Source organism: Ursus maritimus, unplaced genomic scaffold (genome assembly GCF_017311325.1).
Source record: "Ursus maritimus isolate PB19 unplaced genomic scaffold, ASM1731132v1 scaffold_3, whole genome shotgun sequence".
NCBI classification, from domain to species: Eukaryota; Metazoa; Chordata; class Mammalia; order Carnivora; family Ursidae; genus Ursus; species Ursus maritimus.
In genome coordinates this window covers 17,717,504-17,734,189 of record NW_024425563.1, presented here as the reverse complement: position 1 = coordinate 17,734,189, position 16,686 = coordinate 17,717,504, and the positions used below count along the sequence as shown (strand labels likewise).

The 16,686-nt window shown below is 45.3% G+C and overlaps 1 protein-coding gene across 4 annotated transcripts in view; it reads right to left on the bottom strand.

The window, feature by feature from the left end:
• Positions 1–301: 301 nt before the first annotated feature.
• Positions 302–16,686, bottom strand: part of LOC103678264 (solute carrier family 23 member 1) — a 53,621-nt gene continuing 37,236 nt past the window's right edge. For 2 of the 4 annotated variants that reach the window (XM_008707599.2, XM_008707600.2), the window contains exons 8-12: positions 15,794–16,047; positions 3,911–4,075; positions 3,391–3,499; positions 3,200–3,295; positions 302–1,913 (exon numbers count right to left, since the gene is read on the bottom strand). In XM_008707599.2, coding sequence (XP_008705821.1) covers positions 1,657–1,913; positions 3,200–3,295; positions 3,391–3,499; positions 3,911–4,075; positions 15,794–16,047 — 881 coding nt within the window. In that variant the 3' untranslated portion in view covers positions 302–1,656. The remainder of the gene's footprint in view (positions 1,914–3,199; positions 3,296–3,390; positions 3,500–3,910; positions 4,076–15,793; positions 16,048–16,686) is intronic. The other 2 variants (XM_040643971.1, XM_040643972.1) reach the window with 2 other exon arrangements.

The following is a 16,686-nucleotide window of genomic DNA, read 5'->3' as shown; positions in this document are numbered from 1 at the left end:
TGTGTGCACACATGTGTCCTACATCCTGTTGGCTCTGTTTCTCCAGAGAACCCCAACTAATGCACCGAATGTGCAGAGAACGGGTTCCCTGGCTTTTTAAAGTTTCACCTCATCACGACAGTGGCTCCCCTCCCCTGAAGGCCTCCCAAATACTTCGGCTGTTCCATCTGCCCGGAAGAAACCAACCTGCAGGTTAGGTGTTAGGACCCAAGCGCCGTCCTGCCTGCTCTCAGCCCCAGGGCTCACGCCTCACCTCCGTCCTGTCACCAGCCCACCTCCAAGGACTCCCGTGGAGCATATGTGAGGACTGTAGCTGGCACCGTTTATAAACAGCCAAAATGAGGGGCAGGCAGGGCCTTCATCCTCATGGTTGCCCGCACATGTGCTGGGAAGGAAGGGAAGAGGAACGCTCCTGGCCCCAGCGCCCAGGCACTCAGGGCCCACAACCACCCCCAGCCAGTCCCCCCAGGTCAAAAACAAGGCAGCATGTGGGAAAGGAGAAATAAGCCTTCACAGAGGTGCCTGCACACAGTAGGTCCTCAAGGAATGCGTGCCAGCTCTAACCAGCCCCCACGCACTCCTGTTCGGTCCTCATTCCTGGATCATACGTGCCCGTGGGGCCCTGGTCAGCATGGACCTCGATGGAAGGCTGTGTGCTTCCTTCCCGTCTCCACTCCTCAGCCCCAACAGCCCTCTGCTCCCCACCCCTGCAGGGCTCCCTGGATAGGTGCAGCCCAGGATGGATATGCTGCTTTGAGATCCCCTCCGATGGGACTTGTCCTCCCTTCCTCCCCACCTAGGCCTCTTCCACATCGGTCAGGTATCTTCCTGGGGCTTGACTGATGATATCTTCCCGTATCAGCCAGCGCAGCATCTGGCAGAGAAGCAGCCCCGAGAGGACAGGTGTGGGTGTGGGTACGGTGTCGGTACTGGGATGGGTTTAAGTATTAACAGTGGAGACTGCAAATCTGAAGTTTGCGGGGCGGAGCAGCCAGCTGGAAGCTCAGGCAGGAGTTAATACTGCAGTCTTGAGGCCTGTTAATAAGGGAACAAGGAGGCCATCGGGTGGAGTGGGTTCTGATCCCTCCGCAGCCAACGTGAGCAAGCCTAAGCCAGAGTCCGCGCACCCCATTCCAAGAACGTGCGGGTTAAGAACAATCCATCCCGAACAGCTTGAGCCCGACGCAGGCGGGAGCACCAGGAGCTCAGAGTGGCCCCGGAGAAGCAGAGGTGCTCCTCGCCTCTCCTGAAGAGCCAGCCCTGAGGGGCAGGTGCACAGGACGGGGAGGACAAGAGGGGCTTGAAGAGAACCGTTCCTGCCGCCTTTCAGCAAGCAGCCCCGTCTCCGTCCCCTGTCCACCCCAGGCCTCTGCCTCCCAGCGCATCAAAATATCGCCGAGAACGTGTGGACCGAGAGAGATTCGGGGCGGACCCTGGGTTACGCTGGCGTAGGCTGGAGATAGGAGTCTGGTTTTCGCTGGAGCGCAATGGAAGGCTGTGGTGTCCAAGTGACTGTATCAAGCCACCCTCGTCATGGTCCTAATCTAATTCTAATTCGGCTGCCACCGCTGCGGGGGCCCAGGCATCCTCGCCCGGGGAGAGGAGCACGCGTGGCGGGGGGTGCAGAGCGCTTTGGGGCAGGCGTGAGGACAGTTCTCATAACTTGGTTTCTGCGGCACCCTTCCGGCGCTCTCCTGAGGGCTCCTGGAAGAGGCAGGCGAGCAGGCTCGGTCCCTGCTCACCCGTCCCGGCTTCCGGCTTGGGCCAGAAGGGGAGGTACTGGGTGCAGGAGGACGTGCAGCACTTGGTGCCGATCCCACAGGGGAGGCCGTACACCTCCAAGGCCATCGTAGTCTCCTCAGACTCCTCCTGGATTTGATTCCACACCAGGAGGCCTCTCTCCTCCAGGCTTCCTAATGGGGGAGAGCGAACGGTCAGGACTGGGCCCTGACCCAGCAGCACCTGGGCTGGGGGAGCCTCTGGCGCCCCCTGCAGGCACCCACGAGGTCTCCTCTCCAGGCCCTCCACCTGCCAACAGCACTTCCTCCTCCTCTGCCCATCTGGAGTCTCGTCTCAAGGCCGCTCAAGGACATTCCCTGAGCTCCCACTGCGGGAGGAAATGATCTTCTATGAACACCACCCTTGCCTCACCTTCAAGGGGTGGGTCTTTCCACGCTTTGTTTTTAGAATGCAGATGCACTTTACCCTTGGAGAGAGCAAATGTGGAAAACAGAGTACCACGTAGCAGGTGCAATCCTAAAGGTCCTCTCAAGAGGCCATAGGAGGTTCAAGAAAGGAGCATTGAAAGCCGTCCATAAGGGTGGCCCTGCATTCCTCACTGAGATATCCTCAGCACCCACAGACTCGGTTTCCTCCTTGCCACACGTATTGCCCTCTACTCTCATTGTCTTTCTCCCCTGTTAGCCTGTAGGGTTCTGGAAGGTGAAAGGCATGTCTTTCTGCTCTTTGTATTCTCAGTACCTAGAACCTGGAACACAGCAAGTGTTCACTGGGTTTTTATGGAAGGAAGGAAGGAAGGAAGGAAGGAAGGAAGGAAGGAAGAGAGGGAGGGAGGAAGGGAACATGTGTTCTCTCCCTCACCAGCTAGACTTTGGGCTCTTAGCTGTCTTTCTCTTTGCTTCTGGTGTGTTTCTCGCCTTAGGGCCCTGTTATGGCTGAACTGTGTCTCCCTAAAAATCATAGGTTGAAGCCTTAATCCCCCTACCTCAGAACATGAATATATTTGGAGATGATTCCATTAAAGATGAGGTCTTTAGGGTGGGCCCCAATCTAATCTGACTGGTGTCCTTATATGAAGAGCTAAGGACACACAGAGAGACATCAGGGAGGCACCCACCCAGAGGAAAGGCCATGTGAGGTCACAGCAAGAAGGCGGCTACCTGCGAGCCAAGGAGAGAGGCCTCGGGAGAAACCAGCTTTGCCACCACCTGATCTCAGTCTTCTAACCTCTGGACTGTGAGGAAATACGCTTTGGTTGTTTAAACCAGTCCGGGGGGTTCTGTTACAGCAACCCTAGAAAGCTAATACAGGCCTATACATCCCACCCGGACCCAGGGCCTGCTCAGGGTCAGCCTGTGGTCAGCCTGACATGGTAATAGGGTCAGAGAAACCATGTGGGTGGCCCACGTGCTGCCCATCTACGCACAGTGCTGGCCTATAGAGCGAAGGCGAGCCCTACCGGGGATGGTGTTGTCCAGGAGAAAGCCCAGAAATCCACCAACAAACATGCCCGTGGTCAGCAGCACCTGGATAACCTGGTCCAGTTGGAGAATCCCTAGAGTGAAGACAAAAGCAACAGGGATTCCCAGGGACCAAGGTCCCCACTGCTCTGCCCCTGGAGCGGTCACAGTTTAGGAGACAGAGAATCACCTGTCTGGAGCTTCTCAGGGTTCTTGTTCACCCAGCTGGGAATGGCGAGCCCACAGTAGATGGAGAAGCCAAAGATAAAGAGGTTCCTGGATGAGTTCATGTCCACATACTGCAGGAGAGAGGCCCCCATGGCAGCCCAGAGCCATCAGCACCTGCACTGCATAGCACTCTAACTCCCCTCCAAGTGCCCCCTCCCCTCCTGCTGCCACCAGAGGTGGGGGAGGGAGGCTGGACTCCGAGCAACACACTCAGTGGGCAAGGAGGCCCAGATTCCCACTCCACCCTGGATGCTGAGTGGTTTGGACAACCCAGTTCAGACTGATGCAGTTTCTGTGTTTCAGAAGTTTGGATGTTTCTGGCTAGTTCTGTCTTCTATTGGGAAGCCATTGTGGTTTCTGGGACCAAGGATTCCTTCTCCTCCTCCCCTGCCCCAGCCCCAGCCCTGTTCCCTTCATCTCGATCCCCATGGGCTCCTTTCAAGAGATGCACTGGCTGCTCTTCTAAGAGCACCTTGCCTCACCTGCAGGTTGGAGATCCCCACGGCGGTGATGACCCCAAACATCACCAGGAACATGCCTCCGATCACAGGGGTTGGGATGGTAGCAAAGGCAGCCCCAATCTTCCCAAACAGGCCCATCAGGAGCAGCAAGCAGCCAGCAGCGACCATCACCATCCTGCTCCCCACCTGCAGAGCTCAGGGGATTGAGGGATGAGGAGCTCAGCAGGTCTCTGCCTTGCTCTACAAACAACACTCCAGGGGACTAGTAAGAGCCATACAACATGACCCCCAAATGGCCCCCCTTATTCCCACATGGGGTTGGAAAGGAGAGGGTGGGACCTTGTGTTCCGGCCTCTGGCCTCATCTCTTCACTCACTGCTTGATCCCTGCCTTCAAGTCCTGACTCAAATGCTCCTTCCCCGAAAAGCCTTTCTAGTAAGGTAAACGGTCTCTCTTGGGAGGCAGTGGCCCAGGGCTTAGGAATGGGCATTTGAGAGCCAACCCCAGCTCTGCCTCTAACTTGCTGTGTGACTTTGGGCACATTACCTAACCTCTCCAAATATCAGCCTCCAAATTTACCAAATGGAATTAATAATACTTACTTCACAAACTCATTTTACAAGGCCAGCATTATCTTGATACCAAAGCCAGACAATGACATTCTAAGAAAAGAAACTACGGACCAATATCCCTGGTGAATGCAAAGGTTAAAAGTGTCAATAAAATATTAGCAAACCAGGGACACCTGGGTGGCTCAGTTGGTTAAGCATCTGCCTTTGGCTCAGGTCATCTCAGGGTCCTGGGATGGAGCCTCTTGTTGGGCTCCTTGATCAGCGGGGAGCCTGCTTCTCCCTCCCCTCCTGTACATGCTCTCTCTCTCTCTCTCTAGTTCTCTCTCTCAAATAAATAAAATCTTTTTTAAAAAATAGGAAATCGGGGTGCCTGGGTGGCTCAGTCGTTGGGTGTCTGCCTTCAGTTCATGGCGTGATCCCAGCGTTCTGGGATCGAGCCCCACATCAGGCTCCTCCACTGGGAGCCTGCTTCTTCCTCTCCCACTCCCCCTGCTTGTGTTCCCTCTCTTGCTGGCTGTCTCTTTCTCTGTCAAATAAATAAATAAAATCTAAATAAATAAATAAATAAATAAATAAATAAATAATAGGAAACCAAATTCAACAGGACATTAAAAGAATCATATGCCGTGACCAAGTGGGATTTATCCCTGAGATGCAAGGATGTTTCAACATGCACAAACAATAAATGTGATACACACATAAACAAAATGAAAGATAAAAACTGTACAATCATCTCAATACATGCAGAAAAAGCATTAAGCAAAATACAACATCTTTTCATGATAAAAACTCTCAACAAATTAGGTATAGAAGGAACACACCTCAACACAGTGAAAGCCATAAATGACAGCTGAGATGATATGGTCTTATATAGAGAAAATCTGAAAGACTCAACCAAGAAACTATTAAACCCAATCAATGAACCAGTAAAGTCACAGAATACACAAATCAACATACCAGTTCCATTTCTATAAACTAACAACAAAATATGTGCAAAATAAATAAAGAAAACAATCCAGTCACAATAGCATCAAAATTGATAAAGTACTTAAGAATGAATTTAACCAAGGAGGTGAAAGATCTGTATGCTAAAAACTAAAAGACACTGATGAAAGAAATTGAAGAAGACACAAACAAATGGAAAGATATCCTGTGTTCATGGGTAAGATACAATGTTGTTAAAATGTCCATATTACCCGAAGCCATCTATAGATTCAATGCAATTCCTAAAAAAATCCAATGACATTTTTCACAGAAATAGAAAAAAAATCCAAAAATTTGTCTGTAAACACAAAAGACCTCGGAAGGATAAAGAAATCCTGAGAAAGAAGAATAAAACTGGAGGCATCCCACTTCCTGATTTCAAATACTATTATAAAGCTATAGTAATTAAAATGGCATAGACCTGGCATAAAAATAGACACATCGACCAAGAGAACAGAATTCAGAGCCCCCAAATAAATGCATGCATATATGGCCAACTAATATTTGACAAGAAAGCCAAGCATATTCAATGGGGGAAAGGGTAATCTCATCAATACATGGGGTTGGGAAACCCAGAGAACCACGTACAGAAGGATGAAATTGGACCTCTACCCTGCACCACTCAAAAAACAACTCAACATGGATTAAAGACTTATATGTAAGATCTGAAACTATGAAAGTCCTAGAAGAAAACATAGGGGAAAATCCCCTTGAAACTGGTCTTCACAATTTTGGGGGTATGACACCAAAAGTATAAACAACAAAAGCTAAAGTAAACAAATGGGACCACATCAAACTAAAAAGCGTCTGTGCAGCAAAGGAAACAATTGACAAAATAAAACGGCATCTTACAGGATGGGATAAAATATAGAATAATAAATTAATCAGGGATTAATATCCAAAATGTATAAAGAATTTATACAACTCAACAACAACAATGATTTAAAAAATGGGCAGAGAAACTGAATAGACATTTCTCCAAAGAAGACATCCAGACGGCCAACAGACATATGAAAAGATGCTCAACATAACTCGTCATCAGGGAAATGCAAATCAAAACCACAATGAAATATCACCTCACATCTCTTAGATTCAGTTATCATAAAAAAGATAAAAAAGAACAAGTGTTGGTGGAGATGTGCAGAAAAGGGAACCTTTGTGTGTTGTTGATGCAGATGTAAATTGGCAAAGCTGCTATGGAAAACAGCATGGCTTTTCCTCAAAAAATTAAAAATAGAATTACCATACGATCTAGCAATTCCTCTTGTATTTATGCAAAGAAACCAAAACACTAGCTTGAAAATATATCTGCAACCCATGTTCATTGCAGCATGATTGACAATAGCCAAGACATGGGAACAACCTACATGATGGATGAGTGGAGAAAGAAATGTGGTGTATATACAGACAACAGAATATTATTCAGCCATAAAAAATGACATCTTTCCATTTACGACAACATGGATTGACCTTAAAGGCATCGTGCGAAGTGAAATATGTTAGAGAAAGACAAATATCGGATGGTACCATTCATATGTGGAGTATAAGAAAGCTAAAATCAGAGCACCTGGGTTGCTGTTAAGTGTCCAATTCTTTATTTCTGCTCAGGTCATGATCTCAGGGTCATGAGATCGAGCCCCGCCTTGGGCTCCATGCTGGGCATAGAGTCTGCTTAAGATTCTCTCTCTCCCCCCATCGCAGGGGACACGGAGACTCTAACCAAACAGGGTTGCCTGAGTATCGGCGCGGCAGGCCCCTCCCCCAGAACACAGAAGGCAGGCTGAAAAATCAAGAAGCCCACAACCGGAGGCGCCTGGGTGGCGCAGTCATTGAGCGCCTGTCTCCGGCTTAGGGGCGTGATCCCAGCGTTCCGAGGAAGGAGTCCTCATCGGGCTCTTCCGCTGAGAGCCTGCTTCTTCCTCTCTCACTCCCCTGCTTCTGTTCCGTTCTTGCTGACTGTCTGTCTCCCTCTCTCAGATAAAGTAAATAAATAAAATCTTTTAGAAGAAGCCCACATCTCTAAGATCCCATAAAACAAGGAGACACTGACCTGGGACCCAGTCAATAATTTGGGCTCTCTGGACAACCCCCGCAGACCCTCTCCTCATCGAATAGACAAGGAAGGAGCCCCCAGCAAAGAAAAAGACAGTGAGTCTGTGGCCTCTGCCACAAGTAACGATAATGGATGTAACCAAATTATCAGAAATGGAATTCAAAGATAACAATGGTCAGAATGAGAGAAGACTTGAAAAAGTATTGGAAAATGTTACTGCAGAATATAGAATCCCTAAGGCGGAAATGAGGCGAATTTATCAGAAATTAAAATTCTATGAGCCAAATGCAGGCAAAACTAGAAGGCTCTGCTGGCCAGGGTCACGAAGCAGGGAAAGGGTTAGTGAATTGGAGGATGGGTTAATAGAGGAAAAATGAAAATAGAAGATGGTCTTAAAAATCACGCCCACGAATGTTGGCTAACGGGGAGATTACTGACTCAATGAAAGCGATCAATGTTTGGGAATCATCGGCATCCCGGGGGTGGAGAAAACAGAGTCTAGAAGAGATATTTGAACAAATTGTAGCTGAAAACTTCCCTAATCTAGCAAGGAAACAAACATTTGTGTCAGAGGCAGAGGACCCCTCCCAAGCTCAACCCACGACAAACCTACGCCACGGAAATCACGTCACTTGAGTGCAGTGCCAAATATGAGATCAAGGATACAGCCCCAGTATTGAAAGCGGCCAGGGCAAAGAAATTTCCTCACGTGCCAAGGCCAAGAGAGCATCAGAATTATGTCAGACCTGTCTACACAGACCTGGAATAAAGATAAAGGGTTGGGGAGCATTTTTAAAAAGCTCTTTCAGAAAAACATGCAGCCGGATCCTTTATCCAGCAAGGCTGTCATTCCAGAATTGATGGAGAAATAAAGACATTTCAGAATCGACAGTCACTAACCAATTTAACCAAGAAACCAGCCCTAGGAGGTATTATGGAGGTTCTATAAAAGTAAAAGGCCCAAGAGTGATATAAGACAGAAAGTCACAACCAATACAAACAAAGACTTTACTGACAACATGGCATCATTAAAAGCATATCTCTCAGTGCTCAGTCTTAATGTTAATGGCTTAAATGCTCCCATAAAGCATACAGGGTTGCACAGATTGGATAAAAGAAATGACCCATCCACTTACTGTCTACAAGAGACTCATTTCGAACCCAAAGATGCATTCAGACTGAGAGTAAGGGGATGGAGTACCATCTTTCCCACGCAAATGGACCTCAAAGAAAGCTGGGGTAGCAATTCTCATATCAGATAAACTGGATTACTAACTACAGACTATAGTTAGAGACGCAGAAGGGCACTATATTATTCTTAAAGGGAAGTATTCAACAAAAGTGGATATGACAATTATAAATATATACTTTAACAGGGGAAACAGAAAGATACACAAGCCAACTCTTAGCCAGAATAAAAGAGACATATAAATAAAAATACCTACATTAATAGTAGGGGGACCTCAACACTCCACTTTCAGAAATAGACAGAACACCTGGCAAAAAAACTAAGCAAGAATCAAAGGCTTTGAATGCCATACTCGATGAGTTGGACCTCATAGATATATATAGAACACTACACCCCAGAACCAAAGAATACTCATTCTATTCTAATGCCCATGGAACATTCTCAAGGAATAGACCATGTTCCTGAGACACAAAACAGGTCTCAGCCGATACCAGGTGAAATTATCCCTGCATATTCTCAAGACCTGGCAGCTCTGAAATTGGAACTCAACCACAAAAAGGGAAAAATTTGGAAGAAACTCAAACACTTGGAAACTAAGAACCATCCTGCTCGGGAATGACTCGATAAACCAGGAAATCAAAAATCAAAATTAAACAATTTCTGGAGACCCAATGAGAATGAAAATACAACAGTCAAAACCTATAAGGATACCAAGGCAGTCCCTAAGCCATAGCCATCAAGAAACTCACTCAAAGAATAGAAAAATCTAAAAATGCAGTTTTTATCTTCTCACCTCAAAGCTGGAACAGCAACAGAGGATTGAGCCTAATCCACTTTTGAGGAAGCAGTTGACCAAAATTAGAGCTGAAATCAATCAAGCAGAAACCAGAGTACAGTAGAGCAGATCAACAGGACTAGAAGCTGGTTCTTGGAGAGAATCAATAAAATTGACAGACCACTGGCAAGACTTATCAAAAAGAAAGAAAGGACCCAGATTATTTAAAATTATGAATGAAAAGGAAGTCACGACGAACACCATTGAAATTGGAAGGATTATTAGAAATTTTTTATCCAACAGCTATATACCAATAAACTAAGCAATCTGGAAGAGATGGAATCCTTCCTGCCAAACCTATAAGCTACCAAGATTGAAGCAGGAAGAAATTGATTTCTTAAACAGGCCAAATTAATTATCGAAGGGTGAGTCAGTGATAAACAACATTCCAAATAACAAAACTCCAGGCCGGACGGTTTCTGGGGAATTCTGAAACATTCAAAGAAGAAATAATACCTATTCTCCTAAAGCTGGCTCAAAAATAGAAACAGAAGGAAAGCTACCAAACTCATTCTATGAGGCCAATATTATGATCCCCAAACCAGGCAAAGACCCCCTCAAAAGGAGAATTACAGACCAATTTCCTAATGAATATGGACGCCAAAATCCTCAACAAGATACTTGCTAATGAAGATCCACCAGTTCTTAAAGAAAGTTATACCGCGATCAAGTGGGATCGCCCACCTGGGATACAAGCGTGGTTCAATATTTACCAAATCAATCAGTGGGATACATCATATCAACAAGAAAAGACTCAGGAACCATATGATCCTCTCAATCCGATGCCGAAAAAGCATTTGACAAAATACAGCATCCTTTCCTGATTAAAACCCTTCAGAGTGTAGGAATAGAAGGTACATTTCCAATCTCATAAAAGCCATCTATGAAAAGCCTACTGCAAATATTATTCCTCAATGGGAAAAGCTGGAAGCCTTTCCATAAGATCAGGAGAACACGACAAGGATGCCCACTCGCCACTATTATTCAACATAGTACTAGAAGTCCTTGCAACAGCAATCGAACCAAGCAAAAAGGGATCAAAAGGTATTCAAATAAAGCAAAGAGAAGAAGTCAAAATGTCTCTTCGCAGATGACATGATACTCTATATGGAAAACCCAAAGCCACTCAACTATTAGAAGTTATAAAGAGCAATTCAATAACGTGGCGGGATACAAAATCAATGCTCAGAAATCAGTTTGCATTTTACTATTTTACGAATATAACGGAAGAGCGAAGAAGAAATTAGGGGAATCCATCCCATTACAATAGCACCAAAAACCATACGTTACGCTTGGAATTAGCAACCAGAGGCGTAGGGATATTTATTCACAGAAACTATAAATCCACTCTTGAAAAGACATTGAGGAAGACATAAAACGATGGAAAGATGTTATTCCATGCTCATGGATGGGAAGAATTAACATAGTTAAAATGTCCATGCTACCCAGAGCAATCTACACTTTCCAATGCTATCCCCATCAAAATACGAGGACATTTTTAAAGAACTGGAACAAATAGTCATAGAATTTGTATGGAACCAGAAAAGACCCGAATCTCCAAGGGAACTGTTGAAAAGGAAAAACCAAGCTGGGGGGCATGCAATGCCGGATTTTGAGCTGTACTACAAAGCTGTGATCACAAAGACAGCATGGTACTGGCACAAAAACATAGACACATAGACCAATGGAACAGAATAGAGGCAGAAATGACCCTCAGCTCTTTGGGCAACTAATATTTGATAAAGCAGGAAAAAGCATCCGGTGGGAAAAGACGAAGTCTCTTCAATAAATGGTGCTGGGAAAATTGGACAGCTACATGCAAAGGCCAAACTTTTGACACTATCACACCATACACAATAAACTCAAATGGATGAAAGACCTCGATGTGAGACAGGAATCCATCAAAATTCTAGAGAGAACATAGGCAGCAACCTCTACGACATCAAGCCCAAAGCAACCTTTTTTTCATGACACATCCCCCAAAGGCAAAGAGAAACAAAAGATAAAATGAATTTATGGGACTTCATCAAGATTAAAAGTTTCTGCACATCCAAAGGAAACAGTCAGAAAAACTAAGAGGCAGCCACGGAATGGGAGAATATATTTGCAAATGACACTACAGATAAAGGACTGTGGTATCCAAGATCACGAGAACTTCACTCAAACTCAATACGAGAAACAAATAAACAAATCAAAAAAAATGGGCAGAAGATATGAACAGACACTTTTTCCAATGAAGACATACAAATGGCTAACAGACACATGAAAAAAATGTTCAAAATCATTAGCCATCAAGGAAATTCAAATCAAAAACCACACTTTGAGATACCACCTTACGCATGGTTAGGAGAATGGCAAAAATAGACAAGGCAAGAAACAACAATTGTTGGAGAGGATGTTTAGGGAGAAAGGGGATCCCTCTACATTGTTGAGGGTAAAGAGATACAAGTTGGTGCAACCGCTCTGGAAAACCTTGGAGAGGTCCCATAAAAAGTTAAAAGGTGAGCTACCCTATGATCAGCCATTGCACTACTGGTGTTTACCCCAAAGATACAGGCGTGGTGAGAAGGGGCCATAGCCACCCCAATGTTTGTTCACTTAGCAGCACGTAAATACAATAAGCTAAATCGTGGAAGGAGCCGGGGATGCTTCAACAGATGACTGGATTAAGAAGTTGTGGTCCATATATACAATGGAATATTACTCAGCAATCAGAAGAATGAGTTCTCAGCATTTGCTACAACATGAATTTGGCCACACTGGAGGAGATAATGCTTAGTGAAATAAGTCAAGCAGAGAGAAAGACAACTATCATATGATTTCTCTCATCTATGGAACATAAGAACTAGAATGATCAGTAGGGGAAGAAAGGGATAAAGAAAGGGAGGGGTAACTCAGAAGGGAATGAAACATGAGAGACTATGGACTATGAGAAGAGCAAACTGGAGGGCCAGCAGAGGGAGGGGGTGGGGAATGGATTAGACCAGGTGATGGGTAGTAAGGAGGGCTATATTGCATGGTGCACTGGGTGTTGTGCACACAACTAATGAATCATGAGCCTTACATCTTGAAAACCGGGATGTACTGTATGGTGACTAACATAATATAATAAAAAATCATTATTAATAAAAAAAAAAAAAGAAAAAAGAAAGACATTGAGGAAGACATAAAACGATGGAAAGATATTCCATGCTCATGGATCGGAAGAATTAACATAGTTAAAATGTCCATGCTACCCAGAGCAATCTACACTTTCAATGCTATCCCCATCAAAATACCGAGGACATTTTTCAAAGAACTGGAACAAATAGTCCTTAAATTTGTATGGAACCAGAAAAGACCCCGAATCTCCAAGGAACTGTTGAAAAGGAAAAACAAAGCTGGGGGCATCACAATGCCGGATTTTGAGCTGTACTACAAAGCTGTGATCATAAAGACAGCATGGTACTGGCACAAAAACAGACACATAGACCAATGGAACAGAATAGAGAGCCCAGAAATGGACCCTCAGCTCTTTGGGCAACTAATATTTGATAAAGCAGGAAAAAACATCCGGTGGGAAAAAGACAGTCTCTTCAATAAATGGTGCTGGGAAAATTGGACAGCCTCATGCAAAAGAATGAAACTTGACCACTATCTCACACCATACACAAAAATAAACTCCAAATGGATGAAAGACCTCGATGTGAGACAGAATCCATCAAAATTCTAGAACGAGAACATAGGCAGCAACCTCTACGACATAAACAGCAACCTTTTTCATGATACATCCCCAAAGGCAAGAGAAAACAAAAGATAAAATGAATTTATGGGACTTCATCAAGATTAAAAGTTTCTGCACAAGCCGAAACAGTCAGAAAACTAAGAGGCAGCCCACGGAATGGGAGAATATATTTGCAAATGACACTACAGATAAAGGACTGGTATCCAAGATCTACAAAGAACTTCTCAAACTCAATACACGAGAAACAAATAAACAAATCAAAAAATGGGCAGAAGATATGAACAGACACTTTTCCAATGAAGACATACAAATGGCTAACAGACACATGAAAAAATGTTCAAAATCATTAGCCATCAAGGAAATTCAAATCAAAAACCACACTGAGATACCACCTTACGCGCCAGTTAGAATGGCAAAAATAGACAAGGCAAGAAACAACAATTGTTGGAGAGGATGTGGAGAAAGGATCCCTCCTACATTGTTGGTGGGAGATGCAAGTTGGTACAGCCACTCTGGAAAACAGTGTGGAGGTCCTTAAAAGAGTAACCGAGCCTACTCCTATGATCCAGGCCCCATTGCACTACGGGTGTTTACCCCAAAGATACAGACGTAGTGAAGAGAAGGGCTATATGCACCCCAATGTTCATAGCAGCAATGTCCACAAGTAGCACGTGGAGAGCCGAGATGCCCTTCAACAGATGACTGATTAAGAAGTGTGTGTCCATATATACAATGGAATATTACTCAGCTATCAGAAAGAATGAGTTCCACATTTGCTGCAACATGGACGGCACTGAGGAGATAATGTAGTAGTGAAATAAGTCAAGCAGAGAAAAGGACAACTATCATATGATTTCTCTCATCTATGGAACATAAGAACTAGAATGATCAGTAGGGAAGAAAGGGATAAAGAAAGGGTAAATCAGGAAGGGGGAATGAAACATGAGAGACTATGGACTATGAGAACAAACTGAGGGCTACAGAGGGAGGGGTGGGGGAATGGGGATAGGCCGGTGATGGGTAAGTAAGGAGGACAAGTATTGCATGGTGCACTGGGTGTTATACACAACTAATGAATCATCGAGCCTTGCATCGAAAACCGGGGATGTACTGTATGGTGACTAACATAATATAATAAAAAATCATTATAAAAAAAAATAAAAATAAAGTTGAAGTTGTTAACCAAAAAAAAAAAAAAAAAAGATTCTCTCTCTCCCTCTCCCTCTGCCCCTCCCCACCCCTGCTCATGTGCATGTGCGCTCTCTCCCAATAAATAAAATAAAATAAAATAAAATAAAATAAAATAAAATAAAATAAGTAAAAAAATAAAAAAGCTAAATTCACAGAAATGGAGTAGAGTGGTGGTTACCGGGGTACTTAGGGTGGAGAAAATGAGTTGTCAAAAGAGTACAGACTTCCAGTTAGAAGATGATTTAGTTCTGAGGATCTAATGTACAATATTGTGATTATAGTTCACAACACCAAATTATACACTTGAAAGTTGCTAAGAGAGTCAATCTTAAATGTTCTCACCACAAAAAAAGAAATGGTAATTATGTAATGTGACGGGAGTCTTAGCTAATGGTGGTCATCACATGGCAATATGGAAGTGTATCAAATAAACACGTTGTACAGCTTAAACTTACACAATGTTGTCTTATAGTCAAGTATATCTCAGTAAAGCTGCAGGGGAGGAGGTGGGAAGGAAAATCCATGTGTCTGGAGTGCAGGGAGACAGAGAGAGACTCATAGGAGATGGTTGAAGAGCAAGGCAAGGGCTCCACCATAAAGGGCTGGAAGGGCCACACAGAGGAGCTAGAATAAAGTCTAGGGACGAGGCATGAACAAAACGCGGTGTGCATCTATGGACTGGAATATTATTGGGCTGCCTGGACAGTCCCGGGCATTGTGCTGAGTGAGATAAGCCAGTCACAAAAAGACAAATACTGTATGATTCCACTTATATGAAGTCCCTAGAGTCATCCAATTCACAGAAACGGCAGCTAGACTGCGGGTGGACAGGGGCTGGGGATGAAGGGGAATAAGGAGTTGTGTGATTGGTGCAGATTTCAGTTTTTATGTTATGTGTCTTTAACCACAATTAAAAGTATTTTTTAAAGTACCTTTATAGAGATACTCTAGTGGCAACTCCTGACTCCAGTACTGAATCCAGCGATAAAGAGGAGATCCTGCCTTTGGTGAATTTTCTTTCCAGCCTAAGAGCTTATTTATTGAAAGTCATCATGGCAAGACATGTGGTAAGGATTTACCTCCTCAAAACACATTTTTTGGTTGTGTTTATAATCCTCATAAGGAACGAGAAACAAAGGCTGGCATCAAAGCTAACGGAAACACAGCCCGGGCCAATATTTGTGTTTTAGCTCCCTGAGCCCCGTGCTGCACTTTTGAACTCCGGATCAATACAATAACAAATCTGAGCTGTTGGAAACACTGCGTTTGTGCTAATTTGTTGCGGCAACAAGAAGAGACTCACAGGTGGATGACAGACGCAGGCTCCCAGCCCGAAGTCACTGCCGGCAGACTTACCCTGGTGATGCCCAGTGCCCCGACGTTCTCGCTGTAGGAGGTGGTGCCGTTCCCTGAACCCCAGGCCCCCGCCAGCAGACAGCCAAGACCCTCAATGCCGATGCCACGGTTGACAGCGTGCCTCGGAGGCGGTGGGGCCCCCACCAGCCGGGCACAGGCATAGTAATCGCCTACTGACTCCACCATCGAGGCAATTACCCCCGCAATGATCCCAAAGACCCCAGCCAGGCTGATGGTGGGGAGGCCCCACTGTCCTGCAAGAGCGATGCAGAGGGAACGTTATTCCAGAAGACAACAGGTTGCTGAGCCCAAGATAACTTCTCTGCCGGAGGGGGGTCTTTGGAAGTCTTGAAAGGCCAGGCAGTGTATCTTCCAACCCCACAACTCTCCGGAGGCTTTGGCTTGGACTTCTGCCCGGCCATTCCTCCCTGAAGGCAAGTCAGACACCCAGACCTTGAGGTCACTGTGCATGAAAACAGTCAGCAGCAGGGCCCCTTCCTGGACAGATCGAAGCATTTGGAAGCAGAGATTCTTACTGATGGAGGCATGAGCTCCATAGTCCACGGGGCCAGGCCAGCCCTCCCTTGAACCTGGTTATTAATACACCTGAGTCAAAAGTGCTGGGAAAGGCAACCAGAAGTGGACTAAGGGATGGCCTTGACCTCATCTTCGCAGAAAAGTTCTAATTCAGCCCAGGGCTCCCTTGGGTAGAATCCAACTAATCCGGAAAGAGTCTCAAAGTTCTGGCTAGAAGGTCGAGACCTCTCTGATCTGCCCGCTCTCAGGCCATGGGTTCTGAGTAACATGGAGGAGGGAATGAGAGGAAGGTCCGGGAATGGGAGCCTTTCGTCTAACACCCCCAGAGGATTCTTAGGACAACCCAAGGGTCTCCT